The sequence below is a fragment of the Haliotis rubra genome, unplaced genomic scaffold (genome assembly GCF_003918875.1).
Source record: "Haliotis rubra isolate DU_JTF1 unplaced genomic scaffold, ASM391887v1 Scf726, whole genome shotgun sequence".
In the NCBI taxonomy this organism is placed as follows: Eukaryota; Metazoa; Mollusca; class Gastropoda; order Lepetellida; family Haliotidae; genus Haliotis; species Haliotis rubra.
The window spans coordinates 256277-275757 of record NW_025767442.1 but is presented as its reverse complement, the minus strand read 5'-3'; the positions used below and the strand labels follow the sequence as shown (position 1 = coordinate 275757).

The following is a 19481-nucleotide window of genomic DNA, read 5'->3' as shown; positions in this document are numbered from 1 at the left end:
GCCTGAGAAAATGTAACCCCCTTTTCAATGAGGATATTTAAAACAACAACGATTGTAGTAAATTAATTTTTTCGGCTGAAAATTAAATTTACATAATTCAGCGAAAGTAAACTCAAAATTTAAATACAAACTGCGATGAGCGAAATTTTCCAGAACGTGAAATACTTTAATATGATTTGAAACATAAATAGTACCTTACTTGCCATTAAGTATTCATCATCAGGGCGCCACTGTTATTAGGTCATAAGTATAATTTTCCTTTTGAGTTGCTTTTTGTAATTTGACCTATTGATTTTGACATTTTATACAATAGAAAAGAAATTTTATAGAGTTTGGTAATTTTGTTACAACATAGTCAACTAAGAGTTTGAAGATTGCGCATGACCGTTGCTATTAGAGACCAAGGCACAAGGTTACGCACAAGATTCCTTTAAAGTCTGTCATTGTTGAGACATTTGCACTGTTATTGCTTGTTGATTATTACTGTCAACACCGCAGATCTGTCAACTACCATGGCCAACAGCTATCACATGGAAGCTCTCAGGAAACAACGGCTATTAGACCGAAAGAATGAAGCACTTACGCGATTGGAAAGCCAGGGATCTGATTTGGTACGTATTAGACCTGTACTATCGATGAATAATAGCTTACACGAGATCCAGTCAATTGTCTGCTGTGTTCACATCACATGGAACCACAACTATTGCTGACATGAAATGTTTCTGCAACCTGGCGCACTTACTACAGGTCGATAATCCTCCTGAATAGGGTTGGGTTTTTTTTGGTTTTTTTCTTTTAATCTTTCTGCACCTTTTGACTCAGCCCTTGTCAGGATATCCTAAAGAATTGTTGCACTATTCCGATCATCACTCTGCTCTGAGTACTATCAGGAATTCGGTGTGGGTAAATGTTTGAAAGATATGATGTACTACTAACTAAATTGTTTCTGTAATGTACAAATGAATGTAGTCAAATACAATGCGAGAATAATAGGAAAATGGCAAACCATGGCATGCACCAAACCGGCTTGTCATACACCATCAGAATGTTGGTTCATTGGTGACATTACGGTATTAAACTTATGAATGTTTTTGTTAAAAAATTACTTTGTGCTGATATGATCTGGGTAAAAGCTGCACATCAAAAGGAGAAAATGCAGTGATAGAAATTAACGGCCCGATGCGAGTAGAATTTTGGGTAAGATTACAGAATAACGGATACATGTACCTTCCGCCATCTTTGAAAGCACGCAAGTTTACTTTTGGTTAGGGTTAGGGTAAGGTTTAGGGTTAGCGTTAGGGTGATGTGACACTAAACAGTATGGCTGGTAGGTATCCGGTATTCTGTAAGTGGACCGAATTTTGTCTGGGTGAATTAAAACCATGCCAATGGTCGGCCGGTGGGAGACGAGTTTATGTGTCATTATCATCACTGATAATAAAGATATGTCAGTAACACTGACAATTTGCTCTATTAATATGGTCTGCCACACACGTGTTCATTACCTACTTTCCTTTCGTTTATAAACATAGTAATCCGGAAGTTCATACTTTATGAAGTAAAGGATTGCACACGATTGGTAATGGTGGAAATATGTGGCGGTTTATTGAAAACGTACAGCCACCTGCCCAAAAATTGAAGTCGGACAATCTTAGGGCCAAGCAGCACGCTTATAAAAAAAATGAGCAAAAGTAGAATATTCCAGGTGTCTTGACTGTCAGTTTTCTTGGCCTGTTCACACTGACCAAAAACCCAGCAAGATTTTCTAAAATGCCTCACCATAGTCATTTATGATATATGATGTGAATTTTAATGGTTTTGCCTCACCATAGGCATTTGCATTACTTGTACTACAGTTGGTTAATATACAGGTGAGTTTTTTTACCGCATTGTTTTGTTTTTTACTGGGCCAGTAGAAAAAAGCTTGGGCCAGTAAGTTTTTGTCTAGGGGCCCAAAGAGCCAGTCTGAAAACACTATTAATTTCTATCACTGGAAAATGGTGTTCTGTTTCAACACATCTTATTTACCAAATTTACTATTCATTGGTCTTACAAGAGCCAGTTCTAAATGCCCCACGCTGATGCACAACACAAACTCTGGTCATTTTATTTTTATTGCAGGGCAAATCCAATTTTGTATTATCAATGAATCATATCCTTTTCAATGTTTCAATTTTAAATAAATAAAGGTAAAAAATGTAAGGCAGTATGCAGGGACTGGGATAGAGAACTTTGACTTTGGGTCATTTTCAGGATTATTAGTCATATTCTATATTTAGAATGGGCCACTGTCCTTGTATCAGTAGTAAACTTCAAAATTTTAATAGGCCATTTTTTATTCTAATGTGCAAAATGGCCCATGGCCCCTGCCTTTCCCAATCCCTCCTCAGTATGGTTTAGACTCCCGAACACAGGGTCGCTCCAGCCCTCAGCATAGAGTGTTGTACCAACCCTCTGTGGCCACCCCAGCTATATTTAAGATTGTAATTAGTTTCTTGTCACTCTGGCTCATGTTGTCTAATTCCCCAAACAACCAGCACACTGTTAGGAATGTTTTGAGGATCAAAATCGCATGGTACCATACTGCACGGAACCATAATAATCATTGACCTTACACAATTGATTATTTGCTTATGATGGGTACAGTGTTACTATGGCATATACGTGTTGATCTGTCCATCTCATTCCTGACAGTTACCATACATATATGACCTCTGTTTATCAAGCTAGGTAGAAACTAGCAAAGTTGCTTTTTTTTCTTCTTTATATCTCATTTTTTCTATTACTCATACCCATTAAGATCTGGGTTAGGATTGGCCTTCAGCAACCTATGCCTGTCGTAAGATCTGACTAATGGGATCTGGTGTTCAGGCTTGCTGACTTGGTTGATGCATGTCGTCATGTCCTAATTGCATAGATCAATGCTCATAATGTCAATCACTGGATTGTTTGGTCCATATAGATGGACATCATATAACTGAAGTATTGCTGAGTGTCTTTAAACAATAAACAAACAAAATCCTATTAAAAATAACATACAGTACACAACCCTGTGCACTTAAAAGAACCCACGAATCCGTAGGTATATGACCAGATGGTGGCCACATGAATACGTGCAAACACCCAGTTGCGGGTACAGCAACGTGCAGTGAACTTGGACAAAGTACTGTGACTATGTGTCCCAGTGCACCCAGCTGTGAATGGGTACCTCGTAAGGATGGGAATGCCACAATAACTCGGTGCGCCTAGTGGCTGCAAGAGTTTGTATGCTCCCCAGGGAGTTGAGATTGACAATACGATGTGCCGTTGAGATTGACATCCAGTGAACGAGGGAAAAACAAAGCGCCTTTGAGCAGCTGAGCGGAGCTGGATATCGGCGCTATACAAATGTATATATGATGATGATGATGATACATCTTATTTAAAGGACAAGTTTACATGAAAATTAACCTTTTTGTCTTGTTCTTTTTCATCATAAAAAGTGTTTGTCAAGTAGTTTTATATCCAAATCCGTACATATATCAGAAGTAACTAATTTATTTTTTGCGTTATATGGATTCATATTTTCCACATTAACCTAGAGTTCTATGTCAATAATAAACACACCATGGCTTATGTCCCTTGGAAATGACGTCATTGGTGCCCGACTGATAAACGAATGACGTTGTTGGACCTTATTAGACCCATTTCACGTGGTGCAGGTATAGGTGTGGTTCTTGTGTGTCGATGCGCAGGCTACTGTTTTAATCCAGCTGTTGCCTGGCTGTCAGCTGGCTTTGTGGTCAGTTCCACACTGTGATGACATTGCAAAACTTTTTACCGCGTAACCAAACTGTACATCATTCAACCGGAGTCAGTCGCCTTTCCAACAGTATCTTCTTTTATCAAAACTAAAACCTATATGCACCATACCTATCGGTGAGTGTGCCGGCATTCTACATTTCGTACTTAATTCTTACATAAATCGTACAATATATGTCCCTCCTCTTCAACCTTCACTTTGATGTCGAAACCATATGTAAATTCATCACGAAGATACATGCAATTCACAGTTTTGAATTCTGTTAAATTTCTTTTTTCTATGATATCATCTGCTCATTGTAGGGCAAATTTACTGAAAGTTACATGCATCGTAAATCTCGCCAGTTTTGACACATCACTGAATCACCATTCATTGCGTTTTGCATTATTTATTGTATGTCTTACTTTAAATTTTACTGGGAGGATTTTTTCTTTTTCTAAAAATCTGTATCACCGGTATCTGTTGTTGTTTGATGGAATCACAAATGCTTGTTCTGAGAAATCGCCGATGAACTGAGAATCTCTGAGAATGTTTTGGAAAACTCGAACAATATGTGAATCGCAGTGAACTTTTATAAAATCTTGTTACATGTATGTCGGTTATGCTTTGCCCATTACATCACAACTATAATTCAAAACCATCTTCCTTACACAAATCCTTGAATTCCTCCTACATTTCAAAATAAAATGACAAATGGTCTTTAATTGTCACCAATACCAAGTGTCTCACTGAAATTTTGCTAAATATATCAGATGCCGCACTGGGAAAGGACCACTTGTTTGAAATGTAAACAAAGCCCATCTCAGATTTTACACTGTAACATTTTCTCATACTGTGAGAGATCTGTTCGCCTGCTCGTTGCATACACTTGCTCATGAGTTTTAGAACACGCATGGGAAGAGCCTCATAGCAAGAGATAATTAGAATAAAAATAGGTGTATTCCATTTATTTCCAAGATTCAACACAATATATTATAGTTTCCGAAAGCGTGACGCCAAGACAGGTGCATACTCACACACAACGATGACAGTACTTCTCCTCATTTCTGACTATTAGTAATTATTACCCTTGGTCACAATGAAAACAAAAAGAAATTAACAACCAACAGATTACCAGAATGTGTCGGACTACTTACATGCCACATTTATGCATATACGTTGCTTGAAACATCCAAAGTTTCCTTCCAAATACCCTGCATACTTGTGTCGGTGAACACACCATTTTGAGAAAGTTGTGTCCGATAGTGATGTCATACGTACGTCAACATTGTTATACATATTTTATATTTTCATTGAGGTTAGGTTATGAATGAAAATGCACACGATCATTTCTATCTTGCTGTTTACATTTTCAGTTCTAATGCTTCTTTCGTACTTTTAGATACTTTTCTTCACGTGATTAATGTCAGTATTTACATATTTTGCTTTGGGACCAGACAGGAGACCAGTCTAAATCAACTGGCACCAATTATGTCATAATCAAAGGGTGGTAACTCTGGCCTGTTTAGCCCGGCCAACAGAGGCCTCCTAATGGCATAACCTTTCAGCACTTGTAGTGTGGGTTATACTTTCATTGTAAGAAAAATTAGTGTATATTTTCAAATATTGATATTAAGTAATTACAAAATTCCATTTTGGTTCACATTTCTTTCGTGTACACTTGCCCTTTAACTTTGAGTAACACTTTTGATTGCCTTGGTTTGACTGTAGTTTTTCATTACCAATCACCTATCTAATTTTAAGGAAAAGCTTGGTTTTGCGATACTTTTGATGAGGTGTGAATGATTTATGAAGAAAATACTTGAATAGGTTGATGTGAACAGAAATGTATGCTTGATCAGGTGAATTGTAGCGCTGTGATACTTATTTTCACAGACAAGAGAAGCAGTGATGGATGGTTATCTTTCAAAAAAGACACCAAAGGAATCTGTGCTCATCACCGATGGAGGCCAGTTTGATCAACAGAGGTGGGTATCTGTGTAAAGTTGTTTTAGAAAGCAGGATCTACATACTAGTAACTGAATAAAGGGATGGAGAAATTGAGTGCCTGAGTAATAACCAAAGATCTATTTCATGTTTTACTGGGTCTATCATAAGTAACCTCCTGTCAGTCATTTAGATTTAATTTATCGATACATTCTCCCACTGCAATCATAATCTTTTATTGGCCTAGAAAATCCTTCAAACAATAAATACGATTTTGACTGAATGGGCCATACTTTTTCCATTCCACCCATCCCAACTGTAATGCAAAAGCCCAAAATGGAGCAAGTCTAAATTGTCCTTGGGTTCAGAATCTCCCACCTCACCTTTTTAATTTAAATGGAGTTCATTGTTTTTATTAAAATTATATATTTTCAGAGACTTAGCAATAGTCTAGTCTAGGCATGCAAAATATATTTCAGTCAGTTATCTTTAAACATGAGTGAAAGAATATTGTTCATTACAGTTGTCAGCAATATTTAAAGGATAAAATTTGAAATCAAATCATTTATAAAGCATATTAAAAGAAATATCTTTAAGAAGAATTTTGTTCTAAGTCAACATTTGTAGAGAAATCATTTAAAAACTACTCATGTTTTGGAAACTACCGAGAGTTAATGAGTAGTGTTTGGGATCACGTGACCTGACGTCATAGTGGGGAGTTGACTCACTGCTTCTGTTCAGTGTTTGGTAGATAACTAGCGTTTGGTATCACTGGACAAAAACACCAGTAAAAATATTGAATTTTCACACAATGACCATACACATTTGCACATATTAATATTAGCTGTAAATATGTTTTGACAGCAGAACAGAAAGTGAAGTAGATCTATCAGTGAAGACAATTAATCAGATGTCACTACAGAAAGACACAAATTTATTATTTTCAAGGTATACCATTCATTATTGATTTTAAAACTTAATGTACGCTAGATCTTATACTTTTGTTACTTACTTCCAACATAAACAATCTCTGATATCTTCACACATGAGTATTTATGTTTTAGGTGTGACTGTGGGAGGTGTGTACCTATGCCAACATAGAAAGTAATTCATGAATTGAGCATATGTTTATTTATTTTTATGTAAGCATGTATACACACATACTAATGAATAGTATATCTAGGAGTGTTTTAATGTAAACATTATAATATTATACGCTACCCTTGCGTTCATTGAAAAAGTGACGATACTTATCTATATTTTTTAATTTTCATAAGACAGTTATTTTATCTCGTTTGTGCACAGTGTAAATTGAAGCTTTAAAATACCGGTGTAAAAAAAGTATTGCTTGTGATGTCTGAACGCCGGATATTTAACCAGGAACTAAGGCTAACTTTGTTATCCCCCACAACGCGTTTTGCGGGGGGTATTAAAATGGACTCGGTCCGTCCGTGCACATTTGTCTTTTCGGAGCAGAACCTCTAAAACAGTTCACTATTTCTTCACCACACTTGGCACATAGATAGATCTGTTGGTGTACTGGTGCCTTTTGGTAGTTTTGGAATTCTGAATAAAATATTTTCGGCGTTTCCATGGCAACAAGTTTGACTGAGAATGAAATTGGTGGTAGTGCTCTTTTCTGGAGCAGAACTCTAAAACCGTTCACCATTTCTTCACCAAACTTGGCACATAGATAGATCTGGTGGTGTACTGGTGCCATTTGGTAGTGTTGGAATTCTGAATAAAATATTTTTGGCTTTTCCGTGGCAACATGTTTGACTTAGCCTGAAATTGGTGATAGTGCTCTTCCGGAGCTGAACTCTAAAACCGTTCACCATTTCTTCACCAAACTTGGCACATAGATTGGTCTGTTGGTGTACTGGTTCCTTTTTGGTAGTTTTGGAATTCTGAATAAAATATTTTTGGCATTTCCTCGGCAACAAGTTCGACTAAAACAGAAATTAGTGGTAGTGCACTTTTCCGGAGCAGAACTCTAAAACCGTTCAATGTTTCTTCACCAAGCTTGGCACATACATAGATCTGGTGGTGTACTGGTGCCTTTTGGTAGTTTGGATTTCTGAATAAAATATTTTTGGCATTTCCATGGCAACATGTTTGAGGTGAGGTGAGGTGAAATTGGACTTAACATCGTGCTTGAGAATATTTCGCTCATATGACGACGTGCATGCGTGTGTGTGTGTATGTGCGACTGCTTGTACTAGCCCAGACTTAAGCTGGTTTTATAGTGCTAGCCCACTGAGATACCATGCCGCAGTGAAGCATGGATACCCCACTCAGACACATTATACTGACTCCGAGCCGACCAGTCCTTGTTGTACTCATTAATGCCGAGCGCCAGGCAGGGACCAACAAGTACCATATTTTAACGTCTTTGGGTATGACGCGGTCAGGGATCAAACCCGTGACTTTCCGCTCTCCGGGCGGACGCTCTAACCACTACACCACGGAGGCGGTCGCAACAAGTTTGATATAGACTGAAATTGGTGATAGTGCTCCTTTCTGGAGCATAACTTAAAAACCTTTAAATACTCTCCTTCCACTTTTCTATATACACACCTAAATACTAGTATTTGACATAATCATAACTCGTAGACATAATCATGAAGAGTCTTTTGCCATTGCGGGGGATATTGATGACTTTGTCTTCTTGTTTTATATACAAATGAATGTTATGTATTAATCATAGTGTCTAGTGTGTCTAGTGATGGTTGGTTCAGTTATTACATGTACTTCATTGATAAATCTTTGGGCTGGAATTTAGTTTACAATAAGCACTCTATTCGTTTTGACCAAAATATACATCATTATATCACTAACTAACATATTTTACACACACAAATAAAACATAAACAAAGAAAGAAATAAACAGAACAATTATTGAAATAATTGAAATAAAACTGACAATATTAATCGTAAATATACCTTTGACACTATATTTGATCTAAAGAATGTATGCCATATCTTTATTTTCTATCTCTATAGCAACCTTAACAGACTGATCACTGAGGATCGATGATAAACATATATCCAGTGAAATAATGTTTATCCAATAAACTGACACACACCATTTTCCCCCTTGCAATTTATTTATGAAAAGTAGTTCCTGAGGCAAAAACTTGTACAATATATTTGTTATTATCCTTGTCTCACACATCTTTATTTATATGATTTCTGCTGACTTTTAAAAGGTGTATGTCATGTACATGGTTGTGAGTATTTACCATGTATACCATTCATGCTGTATCCGAAATTCAATAAATTGGTCGTAACGCTTGGAATTTTTAAGAAATGACACTTTGTACCTTTTTTGGATGGACTGGAACACCCCAAGAAAACAAATACCATTTCACATCTGCCACCCACTGTGAATAACGGAAAAATTCCTCCATTGTTATGTAGATGAATGCACTGTAAACAAAGGGGAATGGCAGTCGGCTCACCACTGTGACGTCACAGCCTGAGCTCAAGGCTGGGATTAGGATATTCATATGTGCAGGTTGTGGAGTTCTAGCAGTTGTTTGGTGCTTTTGAGTCATCAAAAAAATCGCTTATGAATTGTTCTTATGAGTAAATAACTATACTTTGTTTGTCCGTTTAACGTATGTTAAGATGTTTCTATTCAATGTAACTCCTTTAAGTTATATCATGTCAACTGGAGCAGACAAACCACTGGCTGAAAGTACAAGCAGATATCCAAAGAAGTCAGGTTATGATGAAATGCTAGGTCACACATCATAGTTACTAATCATCTGTGGCAGTGAACATTTTGATAGCCTTGCAAGGATTTGGTATGCTAAATTATGTTACTGTTTGAAGTGCATCAAGCCTACGAACTTATGACATGCATAGAAATTATGTTAAATTGAGAACAACATGACAAAGTACTTTTCCATCTCTCCATACCACCAAAAGCTGTGGGTAAGAATGATGATTGCAGTTAATCTTTGGAACTAACAGTAATGGCTGACATAATTCCAAGCCAATGGATGCAAATAAAGACACAGTGATGTACTTAGACTGTGATTCTGCATTAGTCTTGAGTAGTTGCTATAGATCAACATTCATTCATCAACAGCACATATGTATAACTGTTACATCTTCCATAGTTTCATCTTTTTTTTTTAAATGTTCCATAGAACTCCAATAAAAGCATTAATCAGGAGAAACTTTCACTCATCTTGATTTATTTTGCTTCTTTTAAGGTATTTATTCAAAATAGAAGTACCAGTACACCCTCAGGGGTGGACAGGTATCTCACTGATTAGTTTTTACAACTATGGTAATATATATTCATACTCATACAACTAAGGTTTGTTTCAAGGTATGGCGTTCATCTGATCATGGTTGCTGTAAACTGATAGTGTTGGTTTGTACAGCCTGCACGTTCAGCATGATTTTATATATATACATTGTAATATGTGGAAGTATTATAGTGTATTTACTAAATTAATTTTATCAAACATGGCAGACCGATTGTTGATGACAAATTTACGCGGGAGTCAAAGTGTCATAACTCATTAAATAAACAGTCTTACCTCAATATTTTGTGATGTGTCCCTTGTTCCTTATTATTGTCAACATCCGCCTTGGAATTGATGAATAAAGATTTCTGATGAAATCGAGGGGCATATTTTCCCAGATGTCCCACACTTCGCATTTCAAGTTGGCAGCCGACTGAATGTTTCTTCGGCATCCCTGAAGTCTATTCTTCAGGTAGAGCCAACAGTTCTCAATAATATTTGCATCTGGACTCTGTGCAGGCCACAACATTCCAGTAATGTCATTTTGTCGCTTGTAAGCCTGAACTACACAGGCCCAATGTACAGGGGCGTTGTCATCTTGGAAGATGTCCCGTTTTCCCGGAAAATGTCTGGCTATAACAGGCCAAAGCATATCATCGAGGATTTCTATGTATTTCTGAGCATTTATGTTGCCATTAACAACACAAATGGTACCAACACCATGCCAGGTAATACAACCCCACACCATCAAACTGACGCGTGGTTGTCCCGGACAAAGACATTGCAGGAGGTATTCTTCTCCGGGCTGTCTCCAAACAAAACCATGATTGTTTTCCTCAGTGATAATTTTACACACGTCAGAGAAGATTACTCGATTCCAGTAATTATTCACTGCATGATATCGTTGCCCCCTTGCCCAGGCCAAACGATTTCTGACATTATAGTCATGAATTTGGATTTCTCTCAAACAACACGTCTATGAAATTTATTTTCATATAATCGTCTCCTTACAATCCTCACTTATACACATGTAGCCCTATTGTTGTTCAAATTCTCAGTTATTTCACCCAAAGGTGAAATCCTATTGTCCCCGACCAACCTCAAAAGTTGTCAATTGTGCTGAGGAATCAGTTTTCTCATATGGCCTGTTCTGAGAGCATTCTCGATGGATCCACGTCCACATGTGACATCATGGTCGATCATGTGACAAAACATTACCACGATACACAGTGTCGTTTTTGAGTAGCAGTATTTTAAAAACGGCATCGCTATACATGATATCAACGCCGTTACAAGTGTACGTAATAATATGGCCATGTGCTGTACATCTAAACTGTTTCCTGTATAGTACATACCATAATCGTACTTGATAAAATCTGAGGTGATTGTGTTCAAAGATATTTTTCATGTTATACCATAGGTCAGTGTATTATTGAAAATTAAGTAGAATGTTTTTGGTATGGTGAAACCCATGAGCTAAAAAAAAATGTTAATACAAATCAGTAACATTGCCTTCATAGACAACCCTTATCTATGTTAGTTACTGTGGTGAAAATGTCAATTTTGATACAAAGGCCAGGTAGCCATCTTTGATGTGAAATATAATCTTCAAAAACCTTCATCTCCAATTCTTAAGGGCCATAAATGTGCGATATTTAGCATATATACAGAGGTACAGATGAGCTGCGAATCTGCGTAAATTACTCAAATACTTATGTGAAAACTCAATTCCTATTAGGTATATTGCGTACAAGTACGCTTGAATTGTTATAAATACTCAATATATTTGATCTTACATGCGCAGTGTTCACGAATGGTGTTTCAAAGTCACAGGACATTGGGTCCTGTAAGTTTCAGATGTCTGTCTGACCCATTGAAAATGCTCAGGACCCATGGAATAAAATTAAACACACATTTCAGATTTAATATTTCTTATAATTGACATTGAAATTATTAACAAACATAAGATTTATAAACAGCAAACAAGTGTCACATGTCACATAAAACAACTTCAGTCAAAGTCATTGTGAAATATACAGTCAGACACTGGGGCAGGCGGGTTGTAAACTTCTGTCTGACCATTGGCGAATCTGTCGGATTTGTCAGAGGGTCAGATGCTATTCGTGAACACTGTATGCGTACACACAAAAGTGTCAAATCTTAGCATGCGTACCTGTGAATTAGAGGATAGATAAAATAGCTGAGAGTTTCTTTTTCAGCACATGAACTTGGCAACTTGCAGTCTTTCTTATCGTGTCTCATATCAAATATAAATAACAAAGCCGTAAACCAAAAACTTTATTATATTTTTACAATAAATTGAAAATGGCAAAATACCCAATTGAGTTAAATGTGAGGTGGGTACAATGTATTTGATTACTAAAAGGAAAATTAGGATACCCAATTGAAGAATTTTTGTTTTTAATGATATACTCAGTAATAGTCAGGTTAGATAATGATATAAACAATCTGGAAAAGTAAAAATGGTGGTTCTGAATTTGCAGTACTTTTGTCAAAATGGTTAACAGAAAACAGACCCATATTTCAATAGTAGACTTTAATACTTTCTTATGTCTATTATTTCTATTTGACACAAATTTTGTGTTGCTGTTTTTAGATCAAGTAACAGCTCTTACCAGTACATGTCAAGCTTGCCTAGAGAAGAAGGTGTGGTGTTTGGGGAGGTGGTCCACGACCCAAATTTTAAATACCGAATTTTGAAATCTGCTGGAAGTGCTCCTGTACATGTTGATCCCATACACAAAATCATGTACCCAGGCACCTGCCATCACGTTGGTGCTTGCATCAACTAAACACTATCAACTACAAATAGTTGTTATTTTCTTTTTCATTGTATTGGGGAGAAGCATGAAATAACAAGTTCCATTTGATGCTTAATGAGTTTTAGCCACATATTTGTACATGAAATTATTATTATTATTATTTTTTTTATATATATATTAAAGTTTCTGTGTTTATGCGCACAATTTGTTGTGCATGTAATGATAACATTTGTGAGTAAACCACTCCAAGATAGACATATGGTAAGTGTATAGAACTGTCATAAGGATTTTAAGATGTAATTGCATTCTTCTGTGTCAAGGGCGGTGGGGTAGCCTAATGGTTAAAATGTTCGTTCATCATGCCGAAGACCGGGTTCGATTCCCAACATGGGTACATTGTGTGAAGCCCATTTCTGGTGTCCCCCGCCGTGATATAGCTGGAATATTGCTAAAAGCTGCGTAAAACTATATTCACTCACTCACTCACATTTCTGTGTCAAGACTTACTGCTGAAGTCTACTGGATGTTGGACCTTTCCAATACTATATATACTATGCTATGTAAAATCTTTTCCAGACATCAGATAACTGGTAATATCTAACTTTCAGGTGTCAGTTACCCATGTTTCGAGTGAATGAAGAAGGGTTAAAAAATCGCTATAGAAATCGCCAAGAGTTAGCACCCCATTGTGACGAGGCTTTCGTCTTACTTTACCCTGGAAATGATAACTCTGATTACACCTGTAATGTGAACCAAAACAACAGGAGAATGAACATCATGTCAGATAAATATGATATTATGAACAAAGTTAACGGTCCCTTCCATGTACAAGTGTTAAGACAAACACCAAAATAAAGTCATGTTTTGTTATATAATATCCTTTGATTACCTTGATTTGATGTTTCAAAACTTGTTTTGGTCATGATCAGTTTTTGTTATTGTTTGCAAGTTGACTAGTGAATTCATGTTGCATATAGTGTTATCATGTATGTTCTTTTGCACCTTTTGCTCAGTACATTGGATGTTTGGTTGACATAGACAAATCACTTCAAAATTTTGTGATTACGTGTACAGATAAGAACACATCTAAAGCTTTTGGACTGTCTTAGTTTTGTTTGGACCACACTAAGCTTGATTGTGTAAATAAAAATGTCATTCTTTTTCAGACAAAATCCTGAATCTCTATTGGCAAAGAATTTAAGGAAAGGATTTGATTTTTCTCAGAATAGAAAGCATAGGTTGGAGATAAATTCTGTCCCCAATCTACCACCTCCCACAATCCTTGCCATCCAGCGAGATCATGTGTATAAAATCTTTCACCCATATGACTTCCATACCAAGTAGCTGCATTTTAAGATCATTGTTTCCTTTTCCGTGTTACCTTTCTTGTTTAACAAGTGTGGAGTGTCTTATCAGCTATATGTTTATACAACTGTTGAACAAAGTTCAGCTCATTTTCTATTTACAAAGGTGGTACAATTTCAGAATGGAAATGTTTTGTTGTAGTAATTATCAGGTCTTGAATATCCAAGATATTTTTTATGGATTAAACTTCTTTTTTAATTTCTCTCACAACGTTTCGAGACCATTCCAGGTCCCTTCATCAGGTGAACTGGCAGTTAGGACTATGACGTCGTCACTATGACGTCATTACTGAGTTATGACGTCACAATGCAAGTGACATCACAGTACACTAGGGAGAGTACTGTATAAGTGAGTTAGTTACATAATGATGAAATTCATGCTAAATAATAGAGTTGAAAGTTGAATTGTCAATACACAACAACTGCTAACTACACAAAGGTTACTTGACAGCAGGCTTTCCAAAAAGAATAGTAGACTCGTTTTTTCTTGTATCTAAAGTTCATCTAAAGTTCATCAAAAGTTAATCAAGAGGTCCCACGCACTTGGCAGGTATACACCTTGATCACGATTAATTGCTGGTTTATGTCTCCTTATCTCAACAGCTTCCTGTAGTTTTCTCCGACGCCAGTCATTGTTATTTCTCGAAATCACCCTAATATCATTCCACATGATTACATGACTTGGGTTATTTGCCTTGTGCTCCGATATAGCTGACTTATCATTTTGTTTGCATACTGATGACTTGTGTTCAGCAACCCGGGTGTTAATGGGCCTGAGAGTCTCGCCAATATATTGATCGCCACAGCTGCATGGTATTTGGTATACACATCCTCTTGCATTGTGACGTCATAACTCAGTAATGACGTCATAGTGACGACGTCATAGTCCTAACTGCCAGTTCACCTGATGAAGGGACCTGGAATGGTCTCGAAACGTTGTGAGAGAAATTAAAAAAGAAGTTTAATCCATAAAAAATATCTTGGACATCAATGTACAACTTCTAAATGCCACTGAAAGACATCAGGTCTTGAATAGTTTTGTTTCATGAAATTAGTATTTTGTTTTTATGTTAAGGAAAAGAACATTCATTTTCAATTATGCTTTTTTATTGGAACAAACATACTGCACAATAAAGTAACAGGTCCTAAATAGTGTACCAACCAACAGATGGTTTGTAAATACCACTCTCATGCTTTTTGCGCACATCATTCTGAAAGTTAGCTTGCAGCTCATAAACTTCAGTTTTTGTCATGAGACTGTCTAGGCAAGGGCAACAGTGGAATACGATTGGTGAAATCCAACTTTTGCACCACTCATTTCAAGCAAGTGGTTTACAAAAGATAAAATAACTTTTTGGGTAAAAGTGTCTCTAGATTTTCAACAGTTCAGACTTATCGACTAGTGACTGTCTAATCCTGACTATAGGAACATTTTTCAGTTGTAATTTGGTAGGAGTTTAGCTCTCATTGTGTAGCAGAGTTTTGTCCTGTACATAGTCATGTACACATATAAGGTGTTAGATGTATATAGAAATAGTATTAAGCATATTTTTAAACAACAAACAGGAACATAATTGGACAATATTAACTATTTTGATTTATGAGCATTATACAGATAACTTTCTGCACGCCAGAATGAATGTTATGTTGTTTTGTTTGTTTGCAGGAATCAAGGTGGGAATGGGCATAATTGTCATAAACATGTCAACTTCTCAAATGTAGCAAGTGATAAGATATATCCAATTCTGCATCCCAAACCAGTCTTCAAAGTGCCTGTACCTGAGTTGCCATGTCGAAAACAGCACTTCAAAGTATAAAACATCTTAACCATGCCAACTTGTTGGCACATAAAAAATCCTTTAATAAAACACAGGACTTTAACAATATTGTATGATTATCTAGGAGTGTTCATTCATGGATTGGAAAGGAATGGAATAGACGTCAGTATGATCACAGTCGAGAGGGTCCTGTTCTCCCCTGTACTTGGACAAGTTTGAAAAAAGAACTTGAGTTTCGGGAGGTAACCACTTCATTTTTTCGAGCTTCAGCTGCAAAGACTAATTCATCTTGAAATTTCATATGAGTACTGCTGCAATATAGGTTTTGAGTACTAATGAGTATTTATGGGACCTTTGTTTGTCACTTGTTATTATTGTGTACAGTGGATTTCTGCGAAGATGAACAAAATATTTGCCTGGAACTATATTCACTCATCTAGTCATTATTTCAGCAGCCCAAATAAGATAAAATATATAGACAAGTGATACATTAATATGCAAAGGTTAAATTCAATATGAATATAAGGCCAGTACTAAAAATCAATAGACTCCAACCAGGCAAAAAGTTTGTTCTCCTGGATAATCTTACAATATTGACTATGTTGCCCTTTAGAATATCTCTCAAATTTTCATGTTTGCCTCAATCCTAAATCCTTTTGTCATATCTTTGCATGTTCTCATTGGAAGCAATAATCAGTGTCAGATGTTAAGAAAGTGTATTTCCTGTGCTTACATCTTGACTTGCACTTTCTTTTCATTTTGTTGATTGTTTTGGGGTTTTGGTTTGCATATTCACACTGGGAAAGTTGACAATGGAACTTTGTCTAAAAAACTTCTTACATATTATATAAGTACAACCTTGAGTACAGGCTCAAATTTGTCAAAGGGAAGACTGGACATGAACACTCTCTTCAGTTGTATCACATAAACAAATGAAGCATCAAGTTTTATGAATTACAATGTCAGGACATTTTTTAATGTATATTGTAATAAATTGTCCCATTTTTCATTGAAATCTTCCCCTTTCCCCCTCTTTTTCACATCACCTTTGTTGTAGTCATTGGGTGTATATCTTTCCAAGCACATTTATCTTTCTCCATTCTAATATGTTTGAAATGGCTACTGAAAATGAATATGTTTGATTTGTTTCATATTTTGCAAGAAGGTGAAAGATGCAAGACATTTGATTGTGCAAAATTTTCATACTTGGTTATAATTGAATGAGTTCATACAGGCCCTAAATATTCAATATTTTCTTTTTCTCATAAGTATATCTTTTTGCACAGATTTGCTGAAGTAAACCACCAGTTTGATGGAATTTTATATGAAGTGTGGTGTATTGTATATGAACATGCTCTATCTTGTGTTTTGGTTTAGCTGTATCATTTCTATTGAATGCTGTGTAATGTTACCACCAATGTGTAATGTACCAACTGTAATATATTGTACAATGAAGGCCGGTGGATATGTACTTAGTAGAAGTGAAAGAAAATATATTATCATATCTCAACCATTTAGAACATTGGAAACATAGTAAACCAAGTGGTAGATTCTCTTAACTTGGATAGACTTCATGTTTTATTATCCTACGGATAAGTGAAACAAATCCATGCATATGGTTGAATGTGTTTGACAGATTGTCAGTCGAAACATGTTTTAAGACCTGTGTGCATTGAGCTTCCGCTGCTTACCATAGACAAAAGTATTGACCAGAAACTTTCACATACCATTGTTGGTATGCTTTACCTTATCAGTATTACACTTGTTACATTTGTTTATACAACATTTGCCTCTTTATGTATATTTAATAAAATATATTACATTGGAAGTGTTTATGGTTTTTCAGTTTGTTTGGGTTAACTACAATGAGTCACGTTCATATTGTGTTCAATGTGTTCCTCATTCAACCAGAATTGCACCAAACAAGGAATGATGAAAAACTGTTTTGTTCAGAGCCAAATGATGTCATTGCTATGACATGTATTAGCGTTTGTTCTGTGGTGTGTTTACATCAAATTCTTTCCGCAGTGGATATGTAATGGATGACAAAAGGATCTTTTAATGAGTACAGTTACATTACAGCTGTATATGATCTGTAACAGAATTCCACATGATTAAACAAACACCACACAATAACTTTCAGTCCCAACAGGATGATCAACAATCAGCAGCCCTTGTGCCCACATGGGCCCCGTTTCACAAAGCTCTCGTAAGCCTAAGATCTCGTAACTTATCTCGTAGCATTCGTACCTCCTATACTGTAACATTGACTTATGATTGTGGTAGCTCTATGAGAGCTTGTGAAACGGGACCCTGATGTTACTAGTGGCAGCAATTCACATTCTTCATTGTTGTTCATGCTAAAAACATCTCCCTGAAGCCACATGGGCAAACTCAGATCTCTGTCAAGATCTGGCAAAGCCTCCTCATGAGGTCGTGTCATATTTTCTAATTCTTGCTACTACAGTACCCCTATGACATCTTCACCATGTATCATGCATTTTGGCTGTCAACACACCATAAAATCTTCATATTTTCAAGAGAACCCAGAATTTGCGCATTCCCAACATTCAGCATGCTATTCGTCAGGAAGAAATGATAAAAAATGGCATAAATTATTTACTGATTTCAATTTTCTTTCAAAACCTTGAAAGTTTATGTTGAAAGAAACAGGAAATGAGTGAAGTAACAAAAAAGTATCAAAATTTGAGAAAAGTACTCAATTTCAAGTGAGAACAAATAATTGAAATAATGAGAAAGTAACGGAAGCAATGAGAAATGTCGCTGAGAAAATGTAACTTGTGCAACAAAATGGCTAAACTGGGCTTTCGAACCCACTGACATGCTTTAGATCATAACTGAAAATGGTATGGATCCTTGCGAAGCACTTGCAAAACAAAAAATAGGTCGAAAGTGAATAGGAACCTGTTGATTGTCTTTCAGAAAGGATTTAGTTAAAATGCACCAGTTAGAAAACAGGAAATGGCATTGGAATAAACCCATTCTGTCCAGCGACCTGACCTATGTATTGCCAAATTGTGAGATGGAAACTAGTACTTGCATTTGAGTGTGAAGTCAACTTAGAGACAATGAGGTAGCCTGCTCAATAGTGAGGACAGTCAACAGGAAGTGACACTAAACCACTTCATTTTCTGTAGCCACAGAGCTATTTTGGACACTTCAAACTCTTTTACAAGTACAAAGTTCTTCCTATTGACAAAGCCTCAAATAACATAACCAAAATATGGTAGCATCACATTAATTAATACATTAATTGTTTCATCAAAGAACTTGGTACAAGTGACATATCAAGTAATGCCACAATGGCACCATGTTAACTTTTAAGAAATCTTCCATAATTATGTACAAGTATTAACAACTTTGGGCTTGACTATAATATCTAAAAAGGTGTCTATTCCTCTTTGTGCTGGATCGTTTCTGGGTCCAACAAATTACCACTAAATCCAAGTTTGAAAGATGAACCATAATCCTATCAATAAGTATACTGTATATATATTCCCATAATGCATTTGAGATATGCAGAATTAATATCGTGTGGATTCTCA

General features: G+C 36.2%; 1 protein-coding gene across 5 annotated transcripts; it reads left to right on the top strand.

Moving 5' to 3' along the window:
• The first annotated feature begins 100 nt into the window (after positions 1–100).
• LOC124259514 lies at positions 101–17743 on the top strand. Of its 5 annotated transcripts, XM_046693648.1 has the most exons (4): positions 224–611; positions 5678–5769; positions 15804–15811; positions 16040–17743. In XM_046693648.1, exons 1-4 carry the CDS (start codon positions 513–515, stop codon positions 16132–16134), a joined length of 294 nt encoding a protein of 97 aa, XP_046549604.1. In that variant the 5' UTR covers positions 224–512; the 3' UTR covers positions 16135–17743. The 5 variants fall into 5 exon arrangements, with proteins under 5 accessions (XP_046549600.1, XP_046549601.1, XP_046549604.1 ...); XM_046693644.1 differs by lacking the exons at positions 15804–15811; positions 16040–17743 and adding an exon at positions 13382–14052 and having other exon boundaries at positions 101–611; XM_046693645.1 differs by lacking the exons at positions 15804–15811; positions 16040–17743 and adding an exon at positions 12608–13324 and having other exon boundaries at positions 109–611.
• The last annotated feature ends 1738 nt before the right edge of the window (positions 17744–19481 follow it).